The sequence below is a fragment of the Castor canadensis genome, chromosome 3 (assembly GCF_047511655.1).
Source record: "Castor canadensis chromosome 3, mCasCan1.hap1v2, whole genome shotgun sequence".
NCBI lineage: Eukaryota > Metazoa > Chordata > Mammalia > Rodentia > Castoridae > Castor > Castor canadensis.
In genome coordinates, this window is record NC_133388.1 from 198,907,817 (window position 1) to 198,920,651 (window position 12,835).

Here is a 12,835-nt window from a genome sequence, read left to right on the forward strand (position 1 = left end):
CATGATTAAGTGCACCAACAGTAGCATTGATACTTTCAAGTTCAGTTTAATCACTGGCACAATCTGTTATGCACTTGTCACTCAAACTTGGTTAAGACCATGCACAATCAGCTTAGGGCAGGGTTGCCCCCCTAGAATGTGAAAGTTATTTGAGACCTGCAATGTCAAATTGAAAAGTATGAGAATCTGAAAAATTTTGTAAATAGTATTGGAATATTTAAGATAACTTGAGATTCACTATATTGTTCATTTAACTTCTTTGATATGCCCTGGCAAATTTGTTTTGTTTTGGTTTTTGGCTTTTGGTAAAGTTGGTGTGGTAGGCAGAATGCCCTCCTCCCTCCACCCCACACACACTCTCGTCTATTCCCTAACCACTGGAACCAGTGAATGTTAGTGTACATGGCAAAAGATACTTTGCAGACGTGGTTAATCTTACAGACCTTGAGAGGAACAATTATCCAGGTTTGTCTGGGTGGGCTAACCTCATCACAGGAGTCCTCATGGAGAACCTTCCCAGCTGTAGAGAACCAGACAGTTGGTTCATGATGAAGGGTTAACTTTCTACTGCTGGCCTTAAAGGTGGAGGGAAAGCTAAGGAAGAGGGGGTGGCCTCTAGAAACTGAGAATGGCCCTTAGTTGACAGCTGCTAAAAAAAATGGGGACATTGGCGCTACCACTGCAAGGAAGTGAATTCTGCCAACAGCCTGAAGGAGCAGGAAATAGATTCTCCCCAGAACCTCCAAAAAGGAATGTAGCCTGCTAACACCTTCATTTCAGTCCAGTGAGATCCTGAATCAAACTTCTGACCTACAGAATTATAATAAATGTGTGTTGTCTTGCGTCACTAAGGTTGCAATGTTACAGCAGTAATATAGAATACAGCAATGAGCCTTCGTGGTTTGACATTTGAAATGCTTAAAAAGAAACTTGAATGCATTAAATTTTTACATACAATTTAAAAATGTTTAAGACTATATGACTAAATTTGAAATTGGAAAAGAGGCAGTCCAACAACCAAGAGGTCAGGGATATGGTGGGGGTCAGAATCCATAGGGGTATTGAAACCTCTAAAATTGAGGCAGGATGTAAGTGGGAGACAGACAGGAGCCCACATCTGCACAGGGACACAGTTGCCCCTGAGAGGAGGTGTGGAGGATTCCTGACCTCTGACCTCTGATGCTACCAGGGAATGCAGAAGAGAAGCATCCTGTTGAAGGTGCATGGGAGTGGGGGGTGGGGGCCACAGATCCTGGTCTCAAGTGCACGGAAGGTCAGAGAGAGGGCTCAGAGCTGGTCTGCATGGGACCAAGGGATTTGCTGGTCATGACCTCAACTCCAGGCTATGTACCCTGTTTCTCCTGCCAGCTTGCCCTACTGGGTGCCCAGTGCTGTATCTGGCACCTGTAGGCTCCATCACAGCTTGAGATCCAGGTTCCTTGCCTGGATCTGCCGCAGTGTGTGGATGCTCTCCCCCACCAGATGGAGCAGCTTCCCTGGTAGAGGTCTGTCCAAGGTCTGACCCCCACCCTCCACCCATACCCAGATGCCCTCAGCCCCAGATAGGCTCCCCCGCCACCCCAGGGCCCCACACTGCTAGAGGAAGTGAGGAGTCCTCACTAGCAGCCCCATGTTCATCGAATGCCAGAAAAGCAAGTAGAGGGCAGCTTTCAGTGGGGCCAGGCTCTTCCCCACGTGGACTGCCCTGAGCCTCCAGGGCTGGATGGGTCAGGCCTGGGTCCCACGGTACTTGAGGAAGGTGGTCTCCAGGAAGGCGGCCAGCTTCATCCGGTCATCCTGCAATGGGGTAGAAAGGCATGGGGAGACGAAGAGGCCAGGCCCACCCTGTCCCCTCCCAGACTGGCTGCACATACTGCCCACCTCATGCAGGAAGCCATAGTGCACCAGCTCTGCGGCGAGGTCCTGGGCACTGTCAGCTGCACCAAGGATGTGGGGTGATGCATGAGGCTATGGCACCACCTGCTGCCAAGGCCCCAGACTGCCACCCGGATCCCCAACCAGCCTACTTGGGAGCAGGTCGTAGGTCAGCTGCCGATGCAGCCTGTCCTCCAGCACCAAAAGCAGCGTAAGCTAGAGCCAGGAGAGTGTGGTTGGGAAGGCACGTGGAAGAGGCCCCACTCTGACTTCACCAACCCCACTCAGGGCCCTGCTCACATGCCAGCGGGCCTTGTCCTCACTTCTTTCCAGGTTGCACTGCATCTGGACCACCTGGGGACAGGGAGGTGATGTCACCCACAAGGGATGGAACTCAGCAAAGAAGCCCCGAAGGAACAGCAGAGATTGGAAGGGAAACAGCTCCAAGGGGGACCCAGAGAACACATCTCACTGCTAGGGGCTTGGTGCCTTAGGGAAAACTTCCTGGAGCAGGCATTGGGCCTGGGTGCAGAAGCATGAATAAGAGCTTTCACTTGTGGAAAGAACACCTTGAAATGGGGGGGATCCATGGGAAGCAGGAGAAAAAGGTTAGCTGGGATGTGGCAGTGCAGAAGTGCAGGACACTAGGTCAACTGCAGGACCAGGCCTCAAGAGCCTGGAGCTAGGGCTGAAAACTCCCACAAGCTCTCTCTCTGGAAAGCCAGAAGCCAGGATGCTTTGACTGTTATGCTATGAACTCAGGATGCATTGTAGAAGGAAGGAAACCAGGAGGAAGGAGGCCAGGCTGGAACAGGTGCAGCAACCAGGTGAGGAATGGAGGTAGCTTGGATCAGGGCTATGGCTACGGGACATAACCAAGGTCAGAGCCTCTGAGCCCAGTGGGTGTGGACATGACCAGGATGAGGAGGGGGCAAGTCTGACCAGGAGGCATCCTTGCAGGAGAAAGGTTTAGGGAAATGTGGGTTCTGAGGGCCTTGGGGAAAACCCCAGGACAAGTAGTAGGAATTAGCAAGCCAAGGGGGTAGAATCTGAGAGCTGGGTGGATAAGATTCCCAGAGGAAGGCTGTTTGGACCAAAGAGGGATCAGGATTGGCAGCAGAGTAGGGAAAGTTTTGCAGGAGCAAGGAATCCTTGTCCCAGGAAGAGGGGTATCTCAGTTTGATCTACAGCCCCAAGCTTCCATAAAGAGGTCATTGTAAATCTGGTCTCTGGCAGCCTGGAGGAGAGCTGGGATTGGAAGAGGCAGATTCCCAGAGAAAAGTACCTGCTATTGGGGTATGAACATGTCTGAGAGTCAGGACAGTACAGCAGGAGTAGGGACTCACCTTCCTGGTTTCTGAGTCAAAGGGTTCTGGCGTTGGGGTCTTTGCCTTCTGGGCCTCCTCGGGGGGTGGAGCCAACACACGAGGCAGCCCCAGGGGCCGAGCAGCCGCAAAATTCATCAATGGGTAGATCCCATTCCTGGGGACACACCAGGGGACGGGTGGGGGGTCAGGCCTGACAGAGCCCATTCCCAACCTCACTCTAGCACTCACCTGACATCCTCTAGGAATTTGTCCAGCTCCAAGAAGGAGACTTCTGAGTACCTGGCATGGGGTGGGAGGCAGATTGAGGGGTGGCTCATTGGGGACCAGATAGGAAGCTAAGAGGAGAGGTCTCTGGGTACCCACTGCTCACCGCCACTGCATCGGGGGCCCATGGGGCTGGGGCATCTCTGCCAAGACTGCATGCAGGTCCATCGCCTTGGTCTTTTCCTCCACCACATTTTCAGGCATGAGGTCTGTGGGCCACAGGAGTGCTCAGGGCAGTGGGACTGAACTGCACGTCCTGCAGCACGTCCCCACCCAAAGCACCTGGCCCACCCTGGCCTGCCTGCCCCTCACACTGGTGCTGGATGAAGCAGTGGGCTGCCAGCAGCTTCAGCGAGTGCACCTCGAAGAGCACGCGGTGGAAGAGGAGGTTGTGGGCAGAGGGCCTGCGGGCTGGGTCCCGGGCCAGGCAGGAGAGGATGAACTCCTGGGGTGTGGAGAGAAGAGGCAGGTGGTGGGTTGGTGGAGGCTCTCTGCTCTAGCCCCACCGTGGGAGGAGAGGAGGTGCCTTGAAGCCCCTAGACTCCAGAGGTTCAATCCCCACACTCTTCCTCTTCAGGGATGCAGAGAAACTTCCTCAGAAATGCACAGAGGGGAAGACATCCCATCAGCAGCCAGGTCAGAACCTGACGCCATGAACTGGAGAGCAGCCAGGCTCTGGGCTTCGAACACTCACGCATTATTTCCCTTGATCCCCATGGAAAGCATGAGCCCCCAGCGGGGTATTCCTTTCAGGAGGCCTTGGTGCAGTGGCTGGTACACCCTCCACTGCACTAATGGTAATTCACTGGCTTGTCTAGAGCATCTCTATGGCCACCTTGGGTACAGTCCCATGGCAAGCTGCTCACCCTCATGTTGGGGTCAGTCAGTGAGTGCCTGGCTCGAGCAATAGCCTCTTCTGTGACCCGAGTATCTCCATTGGCCTGGATCTCCAGTACAGCCATCTGAGGTGCAGGGCCAGGTTGGATATAGGGAGGGGACAAGGCAGATGAGAAAGGGTAGAGCCCATCTAGGAAGGGGCTAACAGGAGTGTGCCCAGTACCTCCAGCGCACACATCCCAAAGGAGAAGATGTCCACGGCAGTCCCATCATTGACCTCTGAAAGGGGGAGAACAAGGCAGGATGGGTAGGACAGATGGACCAGCAGGGTGCCGCAAGCCACTCAGGAACTCACCGCCATACTCTGGTGGGAAGAAGTGCAGGTTCCGCAGTTCCTCACGCTCAGCGCGTATGGGGCTCCGGAGATCATCAGGGAGTGCTAAGGTGGAACAGCAGACTGAGTAGACCGGCCTTTCCAAGGCCCCCACCTCCCCTCCAGAAGCCACACGCACCATTGGAGAAAATGCGGTACCACACTGCGCAGTCCATGGAGGAAAGAGTGAGCATTAGTGCGCCTCTGCTCCCAGCAGATTTCCCAGACCCGCCCCCGCCCCCGGCCCCGCCCCACCCCGCCAGCACCAGAGCCGATCTTGATGAGGCCGTTGTGCTGAATGAAGATGGTGTCGCTGGTCAGATTCCCGTGGATGATAGGGGGGCTGCAGGCGTGCAGGAAACTGCAGACGTGGGGGAAGGGAGGGCAGGAGGAGCCGGGTCAGAGGGCGTGGGAGAGGTGGGGCGCAGCGGGGCGAGCGCACGGACTAGCCCAGGCCCTCACCTGAGCGCGGACAGGATCTGCGTGCACCAGCGCTTCCAGGCCTGGCGGCGGACGCATGACTCCGTCGGGTGGGCGCGGAGAGGCGGCTGGGCCTGTGAAGCCCGCCCGCCTCCCAGCCCCTGTCCCGAGGCTGCCCTGAGAACCTCCGCCCGTCCCATCCCTGTGCGTAGGGCTCCCGGAACCCCTCCTGTCCCCAGCCCACTCCCCATACCCGGGCGTTCATGGCTTTGTGGTTCTTTTTGGTCTTTTTGAGGAACTGCTTGAGGCTGCCCGACGACACGTATTCTGTGATGAAGATGACCTGCGAGGCGGGCGGGCGGGCTCGGGGGCTCCGCCATTGCGGGTGGGTTCCCACTGCTGCCCGCCCGGCCTGTGGCTTCACCCCGCCCTACACCGCGCCTCTGGCTCACCCTTGCGCGGGCCTCAGAGGCATCCAGCCAGTACTTGTGCAGCTTGACGATGTTGGGGTGGTCCACCAGCGCCAGCTGCTCAAACATGGTCTGGATCTTCTCCTGGGGAGGGGGGACGGTCACAGGCGGTCACAGGATGGGACTAGTGGGGACAGGGGACGGACCTCACCTCATGGGCCGCGAAGGCCTTCCTGTCTCCGAAGTGGAGCTCGTTCCACACCACTTCTACCCCCTCCTCGGTATCCATGGCCAGAAAGGTGCTCTGGATCCCTGGCATATTCCCCTGGTTCACCTGGGGAAGGGGGGCGGTGTGCCCTGGTATGTGTAGGGGCGAGGGTGAGGACTTGATCCCAGCCCACACCCTTCCTGCGGGGCCAGGCGTGCGCCGCAGGCCTGAACCCGCTCTGTGGGAAAGCTGGGGGCCTGGCCCCCAGGAGCAGAGGGGTGGTATCCTGGGACTGGCCAAGGTTTCAGGGTTCGAGGTGATCCCCAAGGGGCTAGCGGCAGATCTCAGAGAAATGCGTAGGTGGTCCCAGGAACAGACTGGTCCTTAGGGAATGGGGGTTTCTTACCAAGGCATAGGTGCAGGGCCAAAGGGGTCCAAGAGTCGGCCAAGACGTGGGCTTCCAGAAAGAGGCCACCAGGCTTCCCCAGAGCCCCCACGGCCCCGCGTGGCCTCCCGCCTTTAGGCTCCCGGGGGGGCGGCGACACCGCGACCCGCGCCCACCTGCTCCCTCCGCTTTTGCCAGCGGCCGCACGGGCTCTCCTCCAGGATGTCGCTCTCGTCTTCGCTCTCGTCCTCCCGCTCCCGCTCCCGGCCCCGCCTCGGCGTCGGCTCCGGGGCCGCCATGGCTCGGCGGGCCCAGGCCGCCGCCCTCCCCGCGATCCGCCGCCCGGCGCCGCCCGGCTCGCGACCGCCCTGGCCCCGCGCCCGGCCGCCCAGCCCAGAGCCCAGCGGAGCCGCCGCCTCCAGCGCCTACTCGGCTCCGGGAATTGGGAGGTGCGGGAGCGCGGCGGGCCGGCTGCGGGCCCGGGGGTGGAGCTGGCCCGCCCCTCCGGAGCCGCCTCTGCGGGCGGGAGTGGCGGTGCAGCTCCCCAGAGAGCGGCCTAGCCCCGCCCCCTCGCCCAGGCCCCGCCCCGGCACAGGGCCCCGCCCCCGACGAGCCCCGCCCACTCCCGCAGAGGCCCCGCCCCTCGGGGCGACTGGATCCCAGGGACCCGCCCGAGCTCCCCTAGTCTGCAGCCACTTTCAGAGCCCTGAGCCAGCCTGCGCGGAGTGCTTCTGCACCTCCCTGGGCTCACGGTGCTCACCTCTCCGCGGCCCAGACGGGAGGCTCTGGGACCCGCCGGTTCTTCCTGCACCACCTTCCCACCACACTCCTGCCACACATCCCGTAGCCCGGCCTGGGGTGGGCCCGCTGTAGAAACGGCTTTGCTCTCTGTTGGCCCCCCGAGGGTCTGGGGTAGGGGTGGGGGCCGGGGTCAGGGCATCTAGGGGCCATTCCAGCTGCAGGAGGCCCCAAGTGGGGCCAGCTTTCCCCGCCAGTACCCAAGGAAACAGGGAGCCGTGGTGAGAGGGCCACTGAAGGTGGCAGATAAACACAGCAGGCTGCCAGAGTGGGCTTTAATTCATGACTACAAATCTCTCACTGGCCCAGAATTCTGTGCTTCCCTTTCAGAGTGGAAGCTCACCTTCCCACCTTCCAGGATGTCAATTTTCTATCTTTTCTCTCCAAGCATACCCCTCTTCTCCCCACTGTGGGGTCCCTGCCAGCAGTGGAACAAACAGGAGGGAGCTCCCTTCATGTGCAGTCCCCCTCACCACACCCTGCAGGGTTCTCACCTAAAATCCCTCTGGACTGCACCCCTGCCCACAGCCCCTCCATCTCACACCTGTCTGGTCCTTCCTCACCTTCACCTCTGCTCTCCAAAGACCCTCAAACTTCAACCCCACAGAACCATAGTGGTTCTGTGGAGTGCTCTCCACTTCCACCCTGCATAGGGGCTCTACTCAGAACCCACTGACCTTGCAAGGTCACTCATCCTAGGTTAGGAGGGTTTAAACCCTGCACCTTCCAGAGACTGGTGCTTGGGGGACAATCTCCAAGACCCTAACATATCCTGTGTGATTTGTGTTTTACTGGAGCCTGGGTCACACCAGATGATCTATGCTACCAATGTGGTGAGTGGGGGGGGGGGGCATTGGGCCATGTAGTGACAGCTTGACCTCTGGAAGGGCTGGAGCCTGAGGTCTGCCACTCAGGTGATCAACTGACCTATGTGACAGAACCCAAAAAAACCCATGACACCAAAGCTGGCAGCACTCAAATGCAAGGTTGTGCCCTCCACCTGGAATACCTTCTCACTGTCCTACGGGTCCATTTCCTTTGGGTTTTGACTTACATGTCACCTCTCAGACAGGCCTGCCCTGGTCACCCATCTTAGCCTCACAGCCTCCCCCACCCCCCAGCCTCATTTGTCTTTTTCTGTGGCATTTACCACCTGATCTGCCTGTGTCACTGCTTTATCCTGCCCTGGAGGGACTCGAACTCCAGAAGGACAGGATGTCTGCTCTTTCTTGGTGCTAAGGACAGTACCTGGCCTGCAGCTGGCCCTCAGCAAACATGTCAGATAGCTGTGCAAGTGTGCAGAGTGCAGGGTTAGGTGGGTGATCTGAGGAGGTAAAACCCTAACCCTTGGTACCTCGGAACACAGCCTTATTTGAAATGACCTCCTTTTGCATTTAGGGTGGCCCTAAATCCAGCATCTGACATCCGCACAAGGGAAAATGAGGCAGCTATGCCACACAGCAGAGATGGAGGGAGGCGGTGTGGGTGTAGGACTTCCTGGATTGCCAGTCACTGGCGGGGAGGGGAGGGGCCTTGGGCGATTCCCTGGGGGAGCCTGCTACACCTCCAGAGCTGTGAAAGAAGAAAATTGTACTATTTAAGCCGCCCCATTTGTTGCAGCAGCCCTAAACTAATGAAGCTCCAATTGTGAGCAGGAAGAGCAATATCACACGTGAATGACGTAACCACGTGCAGGTGCAGGACGGCACACACTTACCCCTGCAACCCAGGGGGTGCTGCAAGTGCCACCAGCTCACAGCTTGTGGAGGCTGAGTGAGGTGAAGCTTACGTCCTCAGTGACTTCCTCAGCTGGTGCTCCAAATCCTGACCGTCCTCCTGCCCCTGCCTTGTTTCCGTCCACCCCACATTCTGCCAGGCCCTCTACTGTTTACCAGACATTCCCTGGGGGCGCCCTTTCACTCAGGTGTCACCATCAGCTCTCTGAACAGCCACCTGCAGTTTTACCACTCATGGCCTCCCTCCTCTCCCATCCTGCAACCTTCTGGGATTCTTTGGGTGTTCCCTTAGGGTCTTTCTGAGCCTCTCCCTCTGGTGGGACATGCAGGTAACGCTCTCTGAATTCCTATTTCCTTCCCCAGGCTGGTGGAAGATAAACTGGCTCTCAGGACTTGGACAAGTGTCCTGGATCGCAGGAATCCCTGGGTGAGAGAAAGCTAGGTGGTAAGAGGAGCCCAGGAAGCCCCCCGGGTCTGCACAATGGACTTGGAGGCTTGCTAGAACACAGCTGTGAAGAGGGGCGGGCCCCTCTGAGATGGGTGACAACACTGTGGCTTCCATTCTCAGTTCAAGGAAGCCAGTGCTGATGTTGTGAGCTGCCCTGGGGAGTCCATGCGGCAAAGAACTGCTCTTTCCAGACAAGAGTCAGTGAGAACTCTGACTAGGCAGCCATCTAAAAGCCTTGTAAGTTTGGAGGTAGATTAAAGAGATGTGTGTGTGTGTGTGTGTGTGTGTAGTGTTTAGAAGCACTAATTGGAAATAAAAGAGCAACTGTTTCAAGAGAGATTTCAGAGAGATTAGCAATATATTTAATCATGAATTAATCATGAGAAATAGATACACGAGGCAGCAATATCTAAACAGAAGATAATTGATGCCTGCAACAAGCTTTTCCTCAGTGTATAGGCCCTCAGTAAGGAACGTGTCACCATATTCATCAAATTGTCTAAAGGTTCTGTTGGACATTACAGTTTTAGTCATTCCAAAAACTTGTCAAAAAGACCAAATTGCAGCTGGGCACCAGTAGCTCATGCCTGTAATCCTAATTACTTGGGAGGCTGAGATCGAGCGGATCAAGGTTGGAGGTTAGCCTGGACAGATAGTTCTTGAGACTTCCATCTCCAAGATAACCAGAGCAAAATGGACTGGAGGTGTGGCTTAAGTGTAGAGCACCTGCTTTACAAGCAGGAAGCCCTGAGTTCAAACCCCAGACCCACCCCAAAGAGAGAGAGAAAACCACACTGCTTGATGCTGAATCTTGCATACGTTGGGCTGAGCTACGAGCAGACCCGACTAGAATTAACCATGACTACTTAGCATTCAATGTGCAGGAACTTGCCAGGGTGAAGATGGGTTTAGATGAGGAAAAGAAAGCTGGGCAGGTGGTGCAAACCTGTAATCCCAGCACTTGAGAATTTGGGAGGCTGAGGCAGAAGGACTGCATATTCTAGGGCAGCCTGGGCTATATAGTGACAACCTGTCTCAAAAAAACAAAACAAAAAGCAACAACAGCAAAAAGATGAAGAAAAGAAACCAACACAGTAACTTGGATGGAAAAACATGGCTGTTTCTCCTGTTGCGATGGTTTACAATAGATGCTACAATTTTTTTCTGATAGCACTGGGATTTGAACCCAGGGCCTCATGCTTGTAAGGGAGGCACTCTACAGCCCTGTTTCATGTTGGGTATTTTCTAGCTAGGGTGTCAAGAACTATGTGCCTGGACTGGCCTCTAACTGCTATGCTCCTGATCTCTGCCTCCTGAATAGCTAGGATTACAGGTGTGAGCCACTGGTCTCCAGCCAAGTTTTATTCATTTTTCGATAGTGACTACAAATGGATGGAACACAACTTATATAATAATTGACAAAATGTAATATTTTTCTTCTCATTTTATTTATTTATTTTTTTATTTGTTGGAGGTACCGGGGTTTGAACTCATGGCTGTGTGCTTGGAGGAGAAGCTCCCTATCACTTAAAACACCCCCCTCCCATCCCTTTTCTCATTTTAAAAATAGTTACTGTATTTTTTTGTTTGGCCTATCATGATAGATACCATGGACTGGATGACTTAAGTGGCAGAAATTAATTTTCTCACAGCCCAAAGCTGGACATTCAAGATCAATGTTAGGCAGGGCTGTTTCTTCCAGAGGCCTCTCTGCTTGGCATGGAGACATCTTCTCCCCGTGTCCTCACACGGTCAACCCTCTGTGTGTCTGTGTCCCGATCTCTTCTTACAAAGACACAGGTCAGACTGGATCAGGGTCCACCCTAGTGACCTCACTGTACCTTAATCTCCTCAGAAAACCCCCCCCCAAACACAGTCACATTTTGAGGTACCAAGGATTAGGACTTTAATATTTGTTTTTTTTTTTCTTTTGTAGTTCTGGGGTTTGAACTCAGGGCCTTGACCATGATAGACAGGCCCTGTACCCCTTGAGCCATGTCCCCAGTCATATTTAAATTTTTGAGGGACAGAGTTCAGCCCTTAACAGTTACTTAAAACTATTGTCGATAGTGGATTATTACTTAGAAGGATCTTTAAAATTTAGAACATAGAATTGTTTCTTTTAATTCTGACAAAAATGAAATCAACACTAAATCCCTATCAAGATAGGAGATCTTCCTTCTTTCAGAGAAATAAAAGAAAACCACACCTGTCAATGATTGCGGCAGTCCCTTGGCCAGGTGTGGGTTGGATAGAAAATGCATCAGCCTGTGCTCAAGTTTACAAGGCAGCTGTAGGACGTCATTGTCAGGCTTACCAGCCTGTGGTGACACCATCGAGCAGGTTATGCTCTTCCAACATCAGGACCTCCCTACTCATCCCTTGTGCAGGGTACAGAACCTCACGGCCTGCAAATCTCCCCAAATGCTGTAAGAACATGTGATATATTTCTAATAAGAACAAACGCCACAGAACCTAAGAGTAGGTGAGGGCAGCTTGTGAGATGTAATCCAGGAAGTTGTTCTGGGTCCATCGTAAATGGGCCCCTGCTGCCCAGGCCCACTTGCTGCGGCTAGCTAGGGCTTCCTTCCACCCACCCCCTCTTCCCCACCCAGTCTTCTTTCTCCAGCTCCTGACAAATGTAGAGCACAGGAACAGAAAGACTTTTGGAGTCAACCTGGCTTTATTCCCAAGTCTCACTCTAGACTAGTGGGCACAGATGTCAGATTTGGCCAAGTTCCTTGTAATAATTGGAGCAAGCACTGATGGGTGAGCCCAGCATCACCAGATGGAGGGTTGGACCTGTTAGATGGCTCCGTATCACAACACCCCCTTGCAGAGTCCATATTCGGCTCTCTGTGGAGCCCCTCTGTCTCCTCTGAGGAACTCGGTGTGTGTCGGTCCACCTCTTGCTCCCCTGAGGCAGCTTGACTTTCTCTCTGGCTACCTTTTAGAGCTGTTCTTGGTTTGGGATGGCTTGGCTAGGGTCTTGGGAACTTTTGGATCCTGGACATTGTTATCTTTGATCAGATCTGGAAGATTTCAGGCTATTATCCATGCCCATCTTCCATTTGCCTCCTTCCTTTGAGGAACCTGGTTGGCTCATTGGAGACCCTCCTGTCTGCTTTGCCTCCTCCTCCATGTTTCACAACTCTCTCCCTGGCACCTGTGACTGGTTCACCCTGCTCCTAGCCATGTTTCTGACTTGCTGGTAATCCTGTGAGTGGAGTTCTTAGTTCTAGTTATTGCTGTTGCCCGTTCGAGAATTTCTCTTAGTGTAGTTGCCAGTTCCCTGGTGACATTTCCAGGCTTGCCTCAAGGACATGGTGACCAGGGCTGTTTCAAGGTCACCGTGGATCTGTACCTGTTGCTTGCTCTGTTGACTGTTCTGTTGATTCTGGGGGCTCTAGCCTCTCTGCTTATGTGCTAGGGCCTACTTAATTTTGTTTGTTTGCACAGGCTGGTCTTGCCCAAGGAGCTGGAACCACAGCCCGGGGCCACTGTGCCTGGCCAGCACCAATTTGAGAAGTATTTATAGGAGTAAACTGAAGGTGCCAGGGCACATGTAGATTTCATCCACATGTGACATTGTTGGGTGTCACTGGTCTGGAACTGCCTTAGCCTAAACTTAAGGCTCTAGGCTCTGAGACAACCCCCCAACCCTGGCCGGTGTCTGGGTGGGGGCTGGTTTTTCCCCCTAACCCTCACCCCTCAAGATCTTTTTGTTTGTTTGTTTGACAGTATTGGGGTTTG

General features: G+C 54.6%; 1 protein-coding gene across 2 annotated transcripts; it reads right to left on the minus strand.

The window, feature by feature from the left end:
• Window positions 1-30: 30 nt before the first annotated feature.
• Window positions 31-6,437, minus strand: Nrbp2 (nuclear receptor binding protein 2). 2 transcript variants are annotated; one of them, XM_020170394.2, is made up of 18 exons: window positions 6,277-6,437; window positions 5,719-5,841; window positions 5,550-5,651; window positions 5,351-5,440; window positions 5,140-5,180; window positions 4,944-5,038; window positions 4,817-4,840; window positions 4,660-4,743; window positions 4,528-4,583; window positions 4,334-4,429; window positions 3,780-3,912; window positions 3,574-3,676; window positions 3,432-3,482; window positions 3,222-3,357; window positions 2,176-2,229; window positions 2,028-2,091; window positions 1,882-1,937; window positions 31-1,797 (listed from the first exon to the last, which is right to left on the minus strand). In XM_020170394.2, the coding sequence occupies exons 1-18, from the start codon at window positions 6,397-6,399 to the stop codon at window positions 1,729-1,731; spliced, it is 1,500 nt and encodes a 499-aa protein (XP_020025983.1). In that variant the 5' UTR covers window positions 6,400-6,437; the 3' UTR covers window positions 31-1,728. The 2 variants fall into 2 exon arrangements, with proteins under 2 accessions (XP_020025983.1, XP_073925483.1); XM_074069382.1 differs by lacking the exon at window positions 6,277-6,437 and adding an exon at window positions 6,122-6,270.
• Window positions 6,438-12,835: the final 6,398 nt, after the last annotated feature.

Coding starts and splice junctions, on each gene's coding strand:
- Nrbp2 (XM_020170394.2), bottom strand. CDS start 6,399: ATGGCGGCCCCGGAGCCGACGCCGAGGCGGGGCCGGGAGCGGGAGCGG. Junction 3,358..3,431: donor AAATTCCTAGAGGATGTCAG/GTGAGTGCTAGA, acceptor GTGTGTCCCCAG/GAATGGGATCTACCCATTGA. Junction 1,798..1,881: donor ACTATGGCTTCCTGCATGAG/GTGGGCAGTATG, acceptor ACCCCATTGCAG/GATGACCGGATGAAGCTGGC.